This window comes from Psammomys obesus, unplaced genomic scaffold (genome assembly GCF_907164565.1).
Source record: "Psammomys obesus unplaced genomic scaffold, mPsaObe1.curated_primary_1811, whole genome shotgun sequence".
Classification (NCBI taxonomy): Eukaryota; Metazoa; Chordata; class Mammalia; order Rodentia; family Muridae; genus Psammomys; species Psammomys obesus.
In genome coordinates, this window is record NW_026596034.1 from 35,463,876 (window position 1) to 35,478,210 (window position 14,335).

At 55.6% G+C, this 14,335-nt stretch overlaps 1 protein-coding gene across 2 annotated transcripts in view; it reads left to right on the forward strand.

Annotated features, from left to right (window-relative positions):
- Gse1 (Gse1 coiled-coil protein) overlaps positions 1–14,335 on the forward strand; it is a 333,224-nt gene that overhangs the window by 114,985 nt on the left and 203,904 nt on the right. For both annotated transcript variants that reach the window (XM_055620866.1, XM_055620867.1), the window contains exon 2: positions 2,729–2,918. In XM_055620866.1, coding sequence (XP_055476841.1) covers positions 2,729–2,918 — 190 coding nt within the window. The remainder of the gene's footprint in view (positions 1–2,728; positions 2,919–14,335) is intronic.

Sequence of the window (14,335 nt, forward strand, 5' to 3'; positions counted from 1 at the left end):
GGATAGATGAATGGGATGGTTGGATGGATGGACAGTTGGACTTGTAGATGGGTGGGTGTATGGGTGAGTAGGTAGGGGAACAGACAAGACAGAGGTGTGGATGAAGAGATGACCTGGGCTCAGTCATATGGTTCTTGATGTGACATCTCCCACATCCAGGCTACTATCCTCCCCTGCCAAACCCTCTTGAAGACCAAGTTCAGATCCCACCTGCTCCAGGAAGGCCTTCTGGATCTTTTAGCTCTTAGGGGGTCCTCCCACCCGCCTCTGCAGCACTGCCCTCACCCTCTGTCTCTGCCCGTGATCTTGCCTCTGATCTACAGCTCTCAGTTTAAAAGCTTCATCCCCCAGGTGCTTCATAGCACCTGGTCACAGACAACCAGTTAAGTTTAAAGCCCCAATTACTCACTTACTGTGCAAGTTCAGACAGGTCTCCGTGCCAACTCCCTAGCAAGGGGGTGGCTGGAAGGATTCACCCTGTGAGTCTGAGTAAAGGCTTGGCCTGCTGCCAGCACATAGTAGGTACTCAGCAAAGAGCATTCCTTTTGCTTTTGTTCTCTGCTAGATGCAGTAGCAACTCCCACTTTTATACCTACACCCTTAGGGTTGCCATAGTGCTGCCCAGCTACTTTACCCCAGCAGATCTGTGTCCTGGTTCCTCTCTGCCAGGAGAAAAAGTAGGTCACAGTTATGGCACAAGTCCAGGGCAGTCACAGTCTTTTGCTCCTCTCCAACCCATCCCTAGGGACCATCACAAGGACACTGCCCAATTTGACCCCATAAGCCTTCCCTGGCAGTAGGAGTCCCTGGCTGGCGGCTTAGCATTCTGTCACCCCTCATGGACATTGCAACCCTGTGTCTGTCTTCTATTAGTTTTGCCTTGATAGAATTTTCCATGGTGATTTAGGACAAGATTGGGAGGTAGCCAAAGTCCCTGCAGGGTAGGGTCCCAATCCGTGCAGTGCTCAGGAGTCCCTGCCACACTGATGGACACACCCCACATCCCAAGGACTGAATGAACGAGTGAAGAATAAGTGATATGTGTAGCCCAATGTGCTGCCTCCTGGCTCCAGCCTGCATGCCTGCCGTGGGCTTGTGGGGGCTGCGACTGGGCAGTGTCTCCATATGGATGCTATAAATTGAAGCATTCCAGGAAACAGCACAGTAAATTCATCTGCCTCTTGCCTGCAGGGCTGGTGGGGGTTGCGCTCGCCTCGGGGACTCCGAACATCCATCTCACTGAGGGTGCTACTCCTACGGAACTAAGCTCGGGGGGGGGGGGGGGCCTTGAAAAAAAAACCTAGATGAACAGAAAACGACTTTTCACCAGCCCTGCACACTCAGTAGGAAAGAAGGAGGGTACCAGCCTGGTCCTGGCTCCCTGTGGTCTGAATGGCCTGGCAGCAGCTGAGCTAACCCTAGCCGCCTACCTAGCCCTGGGAATCCATTCCCTGGCCTAGGCTGATTCTTCTTGAATCAGTCTTGTTTTCTGAGGCCCCTTCTGAAATTTCCCCAGCTTTTGAAAGGTGTGTGTGTGTGTGTGTGTGTGTGTGTGTGTGTGTGTGTGTGTGTGTGTGTGTGTGTGACAACTAGAATTGTCAAGGTCACAGGCAGAAACAAGCGGGTATGGTAGGGACAGGGGTTAGAAGGGTGATGGCTGGGTACCGGGACATGGGGATTGGGACCATTTCTATCTGGGAAGTGAGAAGGTATTGTGGTGAATTCTGTGTTCAGTACATGTGCCCACAACTTCAACACACACAGAAGAGGCCAGTGGGACAGCTCAGCAAGGAAAGGTACAGCTAGCAATCTTGATGACCTGACTTTGATCCCTATACCCACATGGTGGAAAGAGAGAACTGACTCCCATATTTTGTACTCTGATTTTTTGAGCCTAACATGACCAAGTTGAGTGTCCTGGTGGGGGCTGGATGCCTATGGTGCAGATGGGTATCTCTGTAGAGACTGGGTGGCATGGCAGTAACTGCCTAGCGGGCTGGTGTAAGGAGATGTGGCAATTCCACAGAGGCACACTGAAGCCTAATAAGGTGTCTGGTTTCAAAGGGTACCTGCCTTTCACATTTCCCTTTGGCTCACATGATGCAGGTACCTAGAAATATGTAGAACCCTTATCTCAGGAGGTGAGGCCAGGCAAACTCATGGTGTAAAGGAGAAGGAGCCGAGTGTTTTCCAACAGACCCTAAGGATGATGCGCCTGGGTTCCTGAGTCCTCCTCACTCACCTGAGCAGTGGGGAACTTCACCCATGCCTGACAGACAGTCACAACAGAACCTTGAAAGGATGTGAAGAGACTGGTCCCCAGAGGACTTGGAGAAGTAACATCCCCCCTAAATCTATGGGGTACAGCTGAGAGGGCCAGCCTGGCTTCCCAAGCTCAACACTGGGGTCCTGTGGCGCACTGCACAATGGCATTTAGACGTCCTCAGGGACAGGCTATGTAAGACTGGAGCTTGGTGCATCTCCCCAGCTCGCTCTTAACCTCTCGCCACTGTGGCTGTCAGAAGCTATGTCGGGATAGCAAGAGACGGACACACAGTGCTACCATGTCCAGCGTCAGCCTGTGGTTCCTGGCCGGGCAACGGGAGGACACACAGACGGCTCAGCTGAACTGCTGACCACGGGGGTCAGGCCACAGTGAGGAAGGAATGGCGAGACAGCCCGAGACCCCTCTCCTTCCTGGCTCATCTGTCCCCTTCTTTCCTTGCAGGTCACCACTGCCTCCCTGGAGTCACCTGCAACTGCGCATGCTCCTGTGCCAGAGCTGGAGCCCCAGCTGGTGCCCCCCACAGACAGCCTCTCCAGGGGTACCAGGATCACCCAGGAGCTGAGGCCAGTGTCAAGCCAGCAGAGCAGCCGGGACAGCTGGGACGGGGATGGCGTTGACCTTACAGCCACAGGTAGAGTGCTGTTCTGCGTCTCTCCCCATGGGCTGGGCCTGAGCCAGCCCTCGGGCTTCACCTCTGGAGGCCGATTTGAGGCACTGAGTTCAGAGCTGAGTTCTACCGTACATCCTCGGCATTACAGGGCTCGAGTCCTCTTCCCGGGGTTTGGAGAATTCTCTTCAAGCTCTGTACTGAATGTTCCTGTGCACTGACTTATTCATGCCTATAAATGCCGTCAGAGCAGACATGAGCCTGCAGGTTGTGTTTTGGGGGTAATGCGGATATGCGTACCAGGTGACCCAGTCACCCGTGAAGGCTCCCCTGTGGGTCGGCAGGTGTGAGAATCCCTTGTCGAGCTTCCCAGCTTGATGCCCTCACACCCTCTGTTGTTGTTCGGTGGCTTCTGAGGAAGCTATAGCCAGGGTGGCTCTCCTGAGCCCTTCAGCCACTTGTGGGCTCATGACCCACCTAGCTACTGAGGTGGTAGAGACCAGCGGTGTGGCTTGTTAGAAAACAGGAGGGGTTTTGGCTAGGGGAGGTCACAGGCAGGGCAGAGGTCACGTGGTCCGACCACTACAGGCCCTGGCTTTGATCTGGAGTGTTCACCCTGCAGTACTGACCTCCTTTCCTCTGTGAGATGGACTCAGTCCACAGGACCTAACAGACCGGGGCTTATGCCCTGGGGGCCTGAGGGGCTTCAGACACTGGCAGGTGTGGATAGGATGGCCATACAGCAAAGTGGGGGTGCAGCCCATGGGGCGCTACAGGGCCAGTGCTGCCAGAGACTGGCATCCCCTTGCGCCAACACTCCCAGGTTCCTCTAGCATGTTCAGAGCGTTGCATCTGTGAGATGGCATAGCGATGGGTGGGCCTGGCTTTCCCAGCAGGTGTGGCATCTGATACCAAGGGAAACGACTGTAGTGTGTGAGCCTCAGCACGTAGCCAGCTCTGATGGCTTCCCCAGGTCAGTAGACAGAACGCTGTGCTTTTGTGGGCAGCACCCCCTTTAGCTCCACAGACATGCCCCATGGAAGCTAGATGATCTGATTTGGCATGAACCCTCCAAGGTTTAGGACATGCCCTTCTGGATTGGGTCTTGAAAGCCCACTTGTCTCTGCATTTCCTACCCACCCTTCTGGGCAACGTCTGTGATGTGCCTACAGGCCCAAGGACGTTCATTGTGACTTCATATCCCTCAGGGCAGGCCAGCCCCTCATGGGGTTTTATAGGAGGGCCAGTCACTGTGTGGGGACAGGTGCACCTGCTTTGGGGTGGGGAACCTTCAGCAAATTCTCAGCCTCTCAAACTGAGTCTGTGAGATTAGATTTGCCTGGTGGCTGGCAGACCACGGGCTTCTGTGTCACCTAGGCAAGCCGAGGCTAATGTGTCTGTGTTTGTGCATGCCGATTCACATTAGCACATCGATGTATAGTGGGCTCAGAGGGGCTGAATCACCCACCACCATCTCCACCCTACCCCCGTCACACAGCAGTGATGGCGTACTGGGGTTTGAACCCTGTGTCTGGCTCCTACAGCCTGCTCAGCTGTAGCTTGGCAGTGTTAGCTCTGATCCAGAAAGTCCCCAGTCACAGGTTTTGAGGGTGATATTTCAGCGTCCAGTCAGGGGTCCTATTTGGAGCTTTTTGGGATAGGCCTTGCACTTATGAGTCCCTGACAATGACTCCTGGGTGGCTACAACCTGGCTCACTCTCCAGGCTGCGCTGGGCATGGGGGTGGGGTGAGGTGTTCCCTAAGGGTCAGGGAGCCAAGGTATAGGCTCAGGAGGACATCCCCACCATCCAAGCAAGGCAGAGCTGGGGTCAGTAGACAAAGCAGACTGGCTGGGGAGTCCTGACGGGCAGTGAGAGCGGAGCAGGGCACTGGTTCCCCGTCTGCCAGCTGCTCCCTCCAGGAGAGATGGCCCAGGGCAGCTTCTAGCAGCGGCAGCCAGGAGCGTGGCCTGCAGTCAGGTCCCACCGGGGCAGCCATGCTGCTCAGAACCTGACAGTGGCTGATGCGTTATCATACCCCCGCCACCCCTCAGCCAGCAGCGGGCTGCGTGGCTCACACCGGCTGTGCACTGTTAGCCTGCCATAGCCCGTCACGTGGGACGTGGAGCTGGGCTACATGTGGTTACACATGCAGACACGTGTATACACACACAGAGATGGTGCATCAGGACCTCCCACCACACACACAAACCTAGATAGCACCAGTGGGTGTCCATGTCAATACAGGCGCTCAAACATATGGGACAGACATGGGCCTGCGTACACACACACGGGTATGCACCAACACACGTGGATACACTCACACAGGTGCACACGTGCAAACACCAAGCTGTGAAGACTACAGAACACAGAGCTACAGGTCTCCCAGACTCACCAACAGCCACGCACTTGCACAGTATGTGGGTGGAAATCCGTCCTCCTAACAGGTATAGGCAGGGCCCTCATGAATACAACACGTGTGGTCTAGACCCTGTATCCACAGGTGCACACAGAGCTTATGTGCGCACGCGCGCACGCACACACACACACACACACACACACACACACACTCACTCTCTCTCTCTCTCTCTCTCTCTCCTAACCTTTCCCTTCTTTCTAGAGCTTCGCTCGGAGGAAGCATGGCTAGGGCCCAGCTGTGGTGGCTTCAGCCCGTTCTGACTTGCACTGACAGGGCAGGAAGGGACATCAGCCGTCCTGGCAGGGCTGTAAACACCTCCGCCAACCATTTCCCAACTCAACTCCGCTTCCCTGAAAGCATTCTCTATATGGAGCTGGTCGGGGAAAAGCCTGGTCTAAGTCAGGGCTCCCAGCAGTTCCTGTGCTGAGCAGTGAGTCTGGAGCCATTGGGTTCCACCCTCCAAGTTCCAGGTTTCGTTGGATTTGGTGTCACTTAGATCGCAGGGTTGGTGAAGCTTCTGGTCGGCTAACCAGACAAACTATGTGGACAGCGTCAACTCACAGGCATTGTATTAGAGAGCCACTGCTGGTTTTAGGCCCAGATCTGAGCCATAGAGAATGGACCAGCATCTGCCAGGCCCCCTGGGTCTGCTTTTCCATCCTGTCAGGACCACGGTGAGCCAAGCCATGGTTCCTCTAGCAAGCAAGGCCCAAAGCAACCTTGGACTGGTGGGCAGTCCCTTATGGGGAGAAGGGTGTGGTGTGGAGTCTTGGGTGGGCAGCCTTCCCTGCAGTGTGAGGCCACTTGGCTCTGTCAACAGCCTCGAGCCTCTAGCCGGACCAAGATCCATTTAATGTGCATGTGGAATGGAAGCTGGCAAGGTGGGAGTGGCCTCTCAAAGCAAAGTTGTCATTGTGCTGAGCATAGGCTGCTTGGAATGGAAGTGTCACACGCTCTGCAGTGACAGGAGGGAGATGGCCTAGGTGTCAATGCAGGTCCAGGTTTCTAAGCCCTAGTCTTAGTTTGCAGAGTTCAGGACCTCCCGAAGCCTCAGTTGCTCCACCTGCAGAACGGCCACCGTGAAAATGAGTCAGCGTCGGGGCAATGACGTAAACTCCAAGACGCACTGGTAGTTGCCAGGCAAGGTCGCGTAGGTGACACACTCAGCAACAGCAGCGTGCACCATTCCTGTCTCTGCATGTGCTTTCTGCATGGCCGTGGGGCTGGCCATCTGCCTGTCAGATGGATGGCGGCCTTGCACATCCGTTCTGGGTTGTGTAGCCGTTTCTCATATCGCCAGAGACAGTAGAAGCTGCAGTCCCCACTGATGAGCTGAGCTGTGTGTGCCATAGTCCGTGCCCTGCCGCTCTGGTCCCAGGCCCTCCCTTTCTCAGCTGTGTGTCAGCATCCTTACCAGTAGTCAGGCCAGTCATGTGCGCACAGTGGGCGGGGCTTCGTGAAGACCTCCCCGAGAGAACTGGGGCTTAGCCGTGCACATCTGTCCACCAGGGTTTGTGACCTCACTCCCACCCTCTCCTCCGGAGGATAGCTGAGGACCCCACATTCTCACCGGCATACAGGTGCAGCGGCCTGCCTGCCGCACACTGCTTTACCCACGGGTGCCGTCACTGGCCGTGTTTGTCACTTTTCTTGTTACCGTGATCAAACACCTGGCAGCAGCTAAGGGGGGAGGGGGTTATTCAGCTCCTGGCTGCAGTCACTGTGGGAATCCAGGATGGACAGGGCCAGGTTCTGAGAGGCTCCAGGGAAAGCCTTGTCTTCCGTCTAGAACATTCCTTAGCTTGCCACCCCTATGTCTGTCCTCAAGGCCCCAAGGCAGTGCGGAACAACCATTATCGTGGTCCTTGCTGACCCTCTCCTACCTGACTCATCCACCATAATCCCCCTGTGGCTGTCCTGGGATAACCTTGCTGCTAACCTGTCCCTCGGGCAGCTGCTAGGTAGCCACGCACTGCAGCCCGCACCCGGGGGGGGGGGGGGGCTCTGTAATCAGGCCTGGGAAGCTGTGGGGTTTGTCATTCCACTGACCGTGATACCGTGTGGGAATCGCTGGGTCATTCAGGGCAGGAGCTAACAGGTGAGGTGAGGAATACTCCGCCGTGGACTTCCTGTGTGGGTGACAGGGTCCTGCAAATCCTGTGCTTGTGGCTTTGCCTTCACGGTTCCTGGGGGAACCTTCGTGCCCCAGCAGGCCCCTGGGGGGTCCTGGAAAGGCAGTGTGCCCTTGCCTCGCCAGCTATGATAGGACACTGTTGCTTGTGTCTGAGGAGAATGGGGTCTGGGGAGAGATAGCTCTTCTCTGTCTCTCTACCAGGTGGCCACTCTCCTCAGCCATGTGTCCCGGGCTCTAGAACCTTAAGCCTTGAGCCTATGTTCTACCTAGGCTTCCAAGACCCCATTTCCTTAGGCTCCGAGCTGCTCTGTAGCAGGGAATCTGGCCTTGCCACAGTTTGTAGCCACACCTGGTTTCTGTGGAGACACCATTTCAGGCCTCTGTGGGAGACACCCGTTGCCTAGCTCCTGTGGGGACACCGCTTGGTAGGATCCTGTGGAGGGGACACCCCTGGTTAGGGCCCTATGGGAGACACTCCTCTCCTGGCCCTCTCCATACCCTCCAGGAGCTGGCTGGGTTTGAGGTTCCTCAAGACTTCTGCCTGCTCCTGCCACCAGCCTTTCTGTCTTCCTAAGCCTTGTCTACTTTCCAGAGGCCTCTGGGAGCAGCAGTGTTCGGCTTCACTTTGCTGCTACCTGCCTACCTTGAGTCTGGCTCCAGACCTTCTTTTTCCCTGGGGGCGGGAGGCGCTCTGGTTCCCCTACCCTGAGGTTCAGGGCTCTTTCTGAGACCACAGTTCCAAGAAACAGTTTCCCTGGGCTGAGCTGCAGCCCTGGGGAGGGTTTTACGGGTGTTGGGGCTACATCTAGTGGTCATGACTGTGGGGCCACGAGGTGCTAGAAATGGACATTCACAAGTAGGGATGCCTGTTGCCAGCGCCAGTCCCACCCCACCCCCTTTTTCTTCCTAGCCATGTGTTAAATAAGCTACAGGCTGAGCAGTTGGGATGTGGGTGTTTTTTTCATGCCTGGATCCGGACTTGCTCTGTTCTGAAGCCTGGCTCTACCCTGGGGCTTCTGATGCAGGCTGGATGTCATCTCTCGCTTGGGTTTCCTTGTCTACGGTGTAGGGAGCATAAGCTGACTGTGTTAGTTAGGATTTCTATCCCTGTGATAAAACTGACCAAAAGCAAGCAACTTGAGAAACACCTGGGGGCAGGTGTGTGTGTGTGTGTGTGTGTGTGTGTGTGTGTGTGTGTGTGTGTTTGGTTTACTCCAGTAAACAATCCAGTAAGAATCCATTGAAGGAAGCCAAGGCAGGAACTTGCAGGCAGGAAGTAAAGGGCGATGGAGGAACTCTGTTTACTGGCTTGTTCCTCATGGCTTTCTCAGTTTGGTTTCTTGAGCAACCCAGAACCTAGGCAGGCACCACCCCCAGCAGCCTGGACCCTTTCACATCAATCATCAATCAAGAAAATGCCCCCACAGACTTGCCCACAGGACATGTGATAGAGGTGCTTTCTCAGTTAAGGTTCCTCTTCCTAGATAACGGTAGCTTGTGTCAAGCTGACCAGAAATTAACTGGCACACTGACCATTAGAAGGCAGGAGCCACTGTCTAATGTGTAGCGTGATGCCAGCACACAGAATGAGGGCGCTGGCTTGTCAGCAGCAACCCTCCCTGTTTGTCAGGAAAATGGGCTTCTGGCTGAGGCTGCCTCTGTCTCCGGGGAGGCAGGGAGGAACACTTAGCTGGCAGAATGTCCATGGTAGTATGGTGAGAGAACATGGTGGCACCAGGCAGATAGGTTCTGCCTGTGGCTGGTGAGCTGCAGCTGTCCCAGGGGGTGTAGAGTGGGGCACAGCTCCCCCACATTGCCCACCCCCGACTCCTCTGCAGCAGGACCGCCTGGGCTTCTGTCGCACACCTCACTGTGCTGACCCCTTCCTTCAGTGCTGCCAGTGGAGCTGGGGTTCAGTGACTGGTCCCGCTAGCAATGAGGTTTTGGTTTTTTTTTTTTAATTGTTTTGGGAACGTCTCATAATGCTGGAAGCATGGCTTGGAGGTCAGAGCAGGAAATCTAGAAGCCTCTAAAGGTACAGGCAGTAAAGAGGCCTTTTACCCAGGTCAGAGAGAGAGCCAGGAACCTCTCTGAGCACAGTGGGGCTCACAGGACCTAGACAAAGATCAGACCCCCCTTCCCTTCCTCACTCCTTTCTTCCCTTCCTCCCTCCCTCCTTCCCTCCTTCCTGTTTTAGTGAGCATTTTGTCTTGACACAGGGTCTGCCATAAAGCCCAGGCTAGCCTGGAACTCTCCATCTGCTTCCCTTAGCGTCTGGAGAGCTAAGGTGACAGGCACATGCCACCGTGCTCAGCTGGGCCTGCTTGCCAGTGCATGCATTGGGGAGTTCCCTGAGGACTTTGGGAAACACTGGCCACTTGTCAATGTCCTCAGCACTAATGTCCAATGGCCCTCCCTGTGCCCCTTCTTCTTTTTAAAAATCATTTGGTTGGTTCGAGTCAGGGTCTCATTCTGTAGTCCAAGCTGGTCTTGAACTCACGGTCCTGCTGTGGCAGCCTCCTTGTGCTGAGCTGGCCTCATGCAGACTGATGCCCACATCCCTGGCAGATCTGCCTTCCTTGTATGATGGCTCCTAGCCGAGGCCCTGCTGTCTTTCTTGTCTCCACTTCTTTCGCTGCCTCAGGGCTCTGTGCGCCTGCCACCCAGTTTTGATTTTCATGAAACAGAAAGGAAAGGGCATTTGGTGTGGGTAGCTGGAAACAGTAGCTCAGGACTTGGCTCAGACCCAGTGTTCTCCTTGACCTCGTGTGATCAGGGCAGACCTCTGCACCTGGTGCGCTGGGGCCCGGAAGTGACAGTCACTGACAACTGGAACTTCTGCCCTGGAAGGTTAGAGGTAGAAACTTGCGGTGGAAAGACAGACTGAGGGGCCTGGGGGAGGGTGGGGCCTGGTTGTCATGAGGACCTGAGTTCCGTCCCCAGCACCTATGTAAAAGGCTGAGCGTGTTACTTCACACATGTGATCTAAGAACTGCAGAAGGGGACACAAGAGCATTCCCCAGGGCTGGTAGCTGGCCAGCCTAGCTCAGTTGAGGCATTCCAGACCAATAAGAGGCCCTGTTGTCTTAACAAATAAGATAGAGGGAGGTTGATGAAGACACCTGCTATGTCTGACCTACAAGTGTGCACACACATGTCCCTGCGCCTGCCTGTCCACACAGGCACATAAACACAGACAAAGACCATGCATGCAGCCACTGAAGTGACTTTTGTGGGCCCCGAGGGTGAGGCGTCAGGGCCCTGAGGAGACAATGCTGAAACCAGAGAGGCCCAGCCCACCCTTCCACGTGTGTGTGACACTTTCCCTGTCCCCCCCCCCCCCCCCCCGTGCACCCCTCCCCCCCCCCCCCCTGCACCCCCCCCCCCCCCCGCCCTGCGCCTTGTCTCCTCAGGGCCCTGACGCCTCACCCTCGGGGACTTCCATCCTAACCATCCAGCTTTTAGCGACTGCTAATGGAATTGCAGCCTCTCTCCTCATTCCCGTTTGGAGACGTTATTCCCTCCTGTTTGTGTGTCTCTTACTGCCACGCTGCTGTGTGTATGTGTGTGTATGTGGCTTGAACTCTGTTGCATCTTACAAAAGAACAGAAGAAGCAACACCTAGAGCCAACAGAGGACCCAGCAATCATGCCTCAGCTGAGGGCACCTCAAGGTCACAAGTTGACTGTATGTCCTGGAGGGTGCAGTTGGCTTCAAGTTCCTCCAAGCAAAAGCTCTAGAGGAGCGCTTGCTGATAGCTGAGTACCACGTGATTCTAGGAATAGCATTCTTCCTGTCACACCGGTTTCCTGTGGTTGCTGTCACATGTCACCTGGAGCTTAGTGACTCCAAACTTGCCTCTTCCCTTTAGGCAAGAGGTCAGAGGTCTCAGCTGGGTTTCAGGCTAAGGCCTCCCAGGCTGCTTCTTCCTACATCCTCCAGTGTTAAGCTCTGCCTCGCTCCCGCCCCAGCTTCTGGAAGCCTCAGAGGTCCTTGGCTTGGGGCCCCCTCTTCACCTCTCCCACTGAACCCTTCTCTCTATGGTAATAACCCTGAGCCTCCACCAGACCCACCTGGCTAATGTGGCCCCTCTTTCTGCCTAGGGTGTGTGTCCCAGCTACAGCAATGAGGTCCGCTTTCCCCTGTGCAGCAGCATTCTGTTCACAGCTTCAAGATGAGGCAGGTCTCCTCCAGCTTGCCGGTTGGCATTCTGTACCAGTCGCCCTGGCTGGGCCGACTATGCCTTCAGCCCCCGGGTGCACAGGGTTCCTGATATCTGTGAAAGACTGAGTGGGTAGGAACGGAGCTGAGAGGAAGCATGTCTCTCTTCAGGCACTTGCAGGACAGTGGGGTCACTCTAGAACTCAGGGCTGGTGGGCCTACCTCGTGTGCTGCTGCTGTGAAGACAGCCAACACTTGGACCCCTCAGTCCCCACTACCCAGACCGCTACCGCTTTGCTGAGCAGGTGGAGGAGGGTGGATTTCTGCCCATCCCCCACAAAGGCTGTGGCTGTAGTTTGTCACTGGCCCAGGAGGGGGTGCAAGGGAGCACAGCCAGAAGCCAAAGCTGAAAGCCCCAGGAGTGGGTGGGGGTTAGCCCCGGGAATCAGGTTCAGCCCCTTCCCTCATCAGGGTAACTTGGAGACAGCAGACACAGACCACACCAGTCCCCACCTTCCGTGAGGTTCAGCTCTCTTTTCCCCAGATGTACTAAGATGGACTCCAAAAGGGGAGAGAAAGCGCCATGAGGGCTCAAGGGAGAAGGGTCCTGTCAGCTGAATAGGGCAGAGAGGAAGTTCTTTGGGGAGAGACCAGAGACCCTAGACCCAGAAATGCTGGAGCCCCCTGTCTCTCCTCCCTCCTGGTGGACTGTGTCCCCTTGTCTTCCATGGGCATCTACAACCTCCACCCCGAGCAAAGAGCATCCATTAGGCCCTGCAGCCTAGAGCCCAGAGCCCACCTCAGCCACCTGGAGCACCCCTCTGAGCCCGCCACTCACCCAGTCTTCTGTTACACGAGCCATCTCTCCAGTAAGCCTTTCTCTTCTGAGCCTGTTCCCTGTCTCCTGTACACATAGACGCACATACTTGGCACCCTGTCCCTGGAATTGTTTCTTTGACCTTTGACCTTTGTCTTGACCTCCTGTGGTACTGAGTTGTTATATGAATGAGGGCTATTGGAGTGGCCCCATTGGGTCTTCTTTGCTCTTCAGGGCATAGTCTTCCTCCTATGCAGTAAATGGCAAGATTATCGGAAAGTGGCCTGTCACCGAGGACCTGGCTCCCAAGGATAGCCACAGTGGCTGTGCCAATAGGATGCTGGGAAGCAGGAGGAGGCCTGCCTGGCCCTGCTAGACTAAAACTTGTACCCGGCTTCAAGTGTGGGCCTAGCTCTTAAAGGGGCTCAGGGGCATTGAGAAAGGTGAATGGACAAGGTAAGAAAAGGGAGTCCTCCTCCTTGTCCACCCTCACTGCCCATGACTGAGGCCACTGCCATCCCCATGCAGCCAGACCAGGCTGGGCCAGTCAATTCTCACTGACTGGAGGAGCCCAGAAGTTTCTACCACAGTGAGTCCCAGGGGAAGCATGTACCAGCTTGGAGGAGGGAGTGTGGGTCTTAGGACTTGTGCCCAGACGTGGAGGCCTGCAGATGAACATGGAGTAACAGAGGGCTGAGCCTTGATTCAGCAGTGCCCTTGTCCTGGCTCAGGGACCTGAGCTGTACGAGTGCTGGCCCGGAAGGCAGTGATTTGGGGTCCCAAATCCAGCCTAGCAGCCCCTGAGGAGTGTGGTGGGGTATTGAGCCAACCCTCTCATACAATTTTTTCCTGAAACGTGACCGTCCTCACCCTATTCACTGACAGCCCTGGAGCACAGGCTAACCCGGAGCTGACCCTGCCACCAAACCTGCCCTCAGGCCTGTCTGTGTGTTCCCAGCTCACTAAGCCACTGAGCCCCACATTTCCTGGGGGTGCCCGGGACAGAGTGAAGAACCAATGCTGACCCATCTTCCAGACCACCTGCTGCAGGAGCCAAGAGTGGAGCCATGTGGACCTGGGCTGCAGAGCCCCTGGACGGTCAGAGGCATGCTCAGGTGACTGGCCCAGGTGACTCTGAGGTCCTGGTACTCTTGGTCCTATGGTAGATGCAAGGGGCTTTCCCTACTTCCTTCATCATAGTGAATTTCACAAGCCGCATCAGTCATGGGTGCGTGGGAGCCAGGCTGGAGCAGGTCCTGGTTCTGGCCCTCCTTTTTCTGGTGTGGAATGCAGTTTACAGATTAGGAAGGGGGACACATGCTGTCCTATAGGGGTGTTTGAGATAACTGTGGACCCATCCCTGACAGTACTCAAGGAGACTGAGTCCCAGTAGGGAGTCTGTGGGAGCAGGGCTATCAGCAATAGTGAAGACACCCGTGGCAATTTTGGGGGTTCCAGGGGAAAGTCCCAGGCAGTTTGATGTTCTTGTAGGTCATGCAAGTCCTTATCCGGGGCACTGGAACCTGGATGGAGCCTGTGGTGCAGGCTGTTCCTTTGTCCTGTTGTCCTGCCTGAGTTAACCTAGCTTGCTCCTGGGCCTGCTCCCAGCCTTGAGGCGGCCATTGATAGTGTAGATTGCCTCAGTAGAAAGGTGCTGAGCTCTGGCTGTGGGTAGACAAGGGGCGGCCTCTCCCTAGCTTTTCTGAGGCCCCTTCAGTGGTTGCTATGCATAGACTCCTACACCCCCGGAATCCCATGTTTCCCTTGGCTTTGAGGGCAAAGGGCACTTGCCTGACTTCCTTGACCTGAGCCCGGTGCATCAGCAGGCACTGAAGTGCTGTGACCAGAAGAAGCTGTTAGTGAGAACTGTGGGCAAACTCTTGTCAGCTCTGTGAGTGTGTCAGCTGTGTA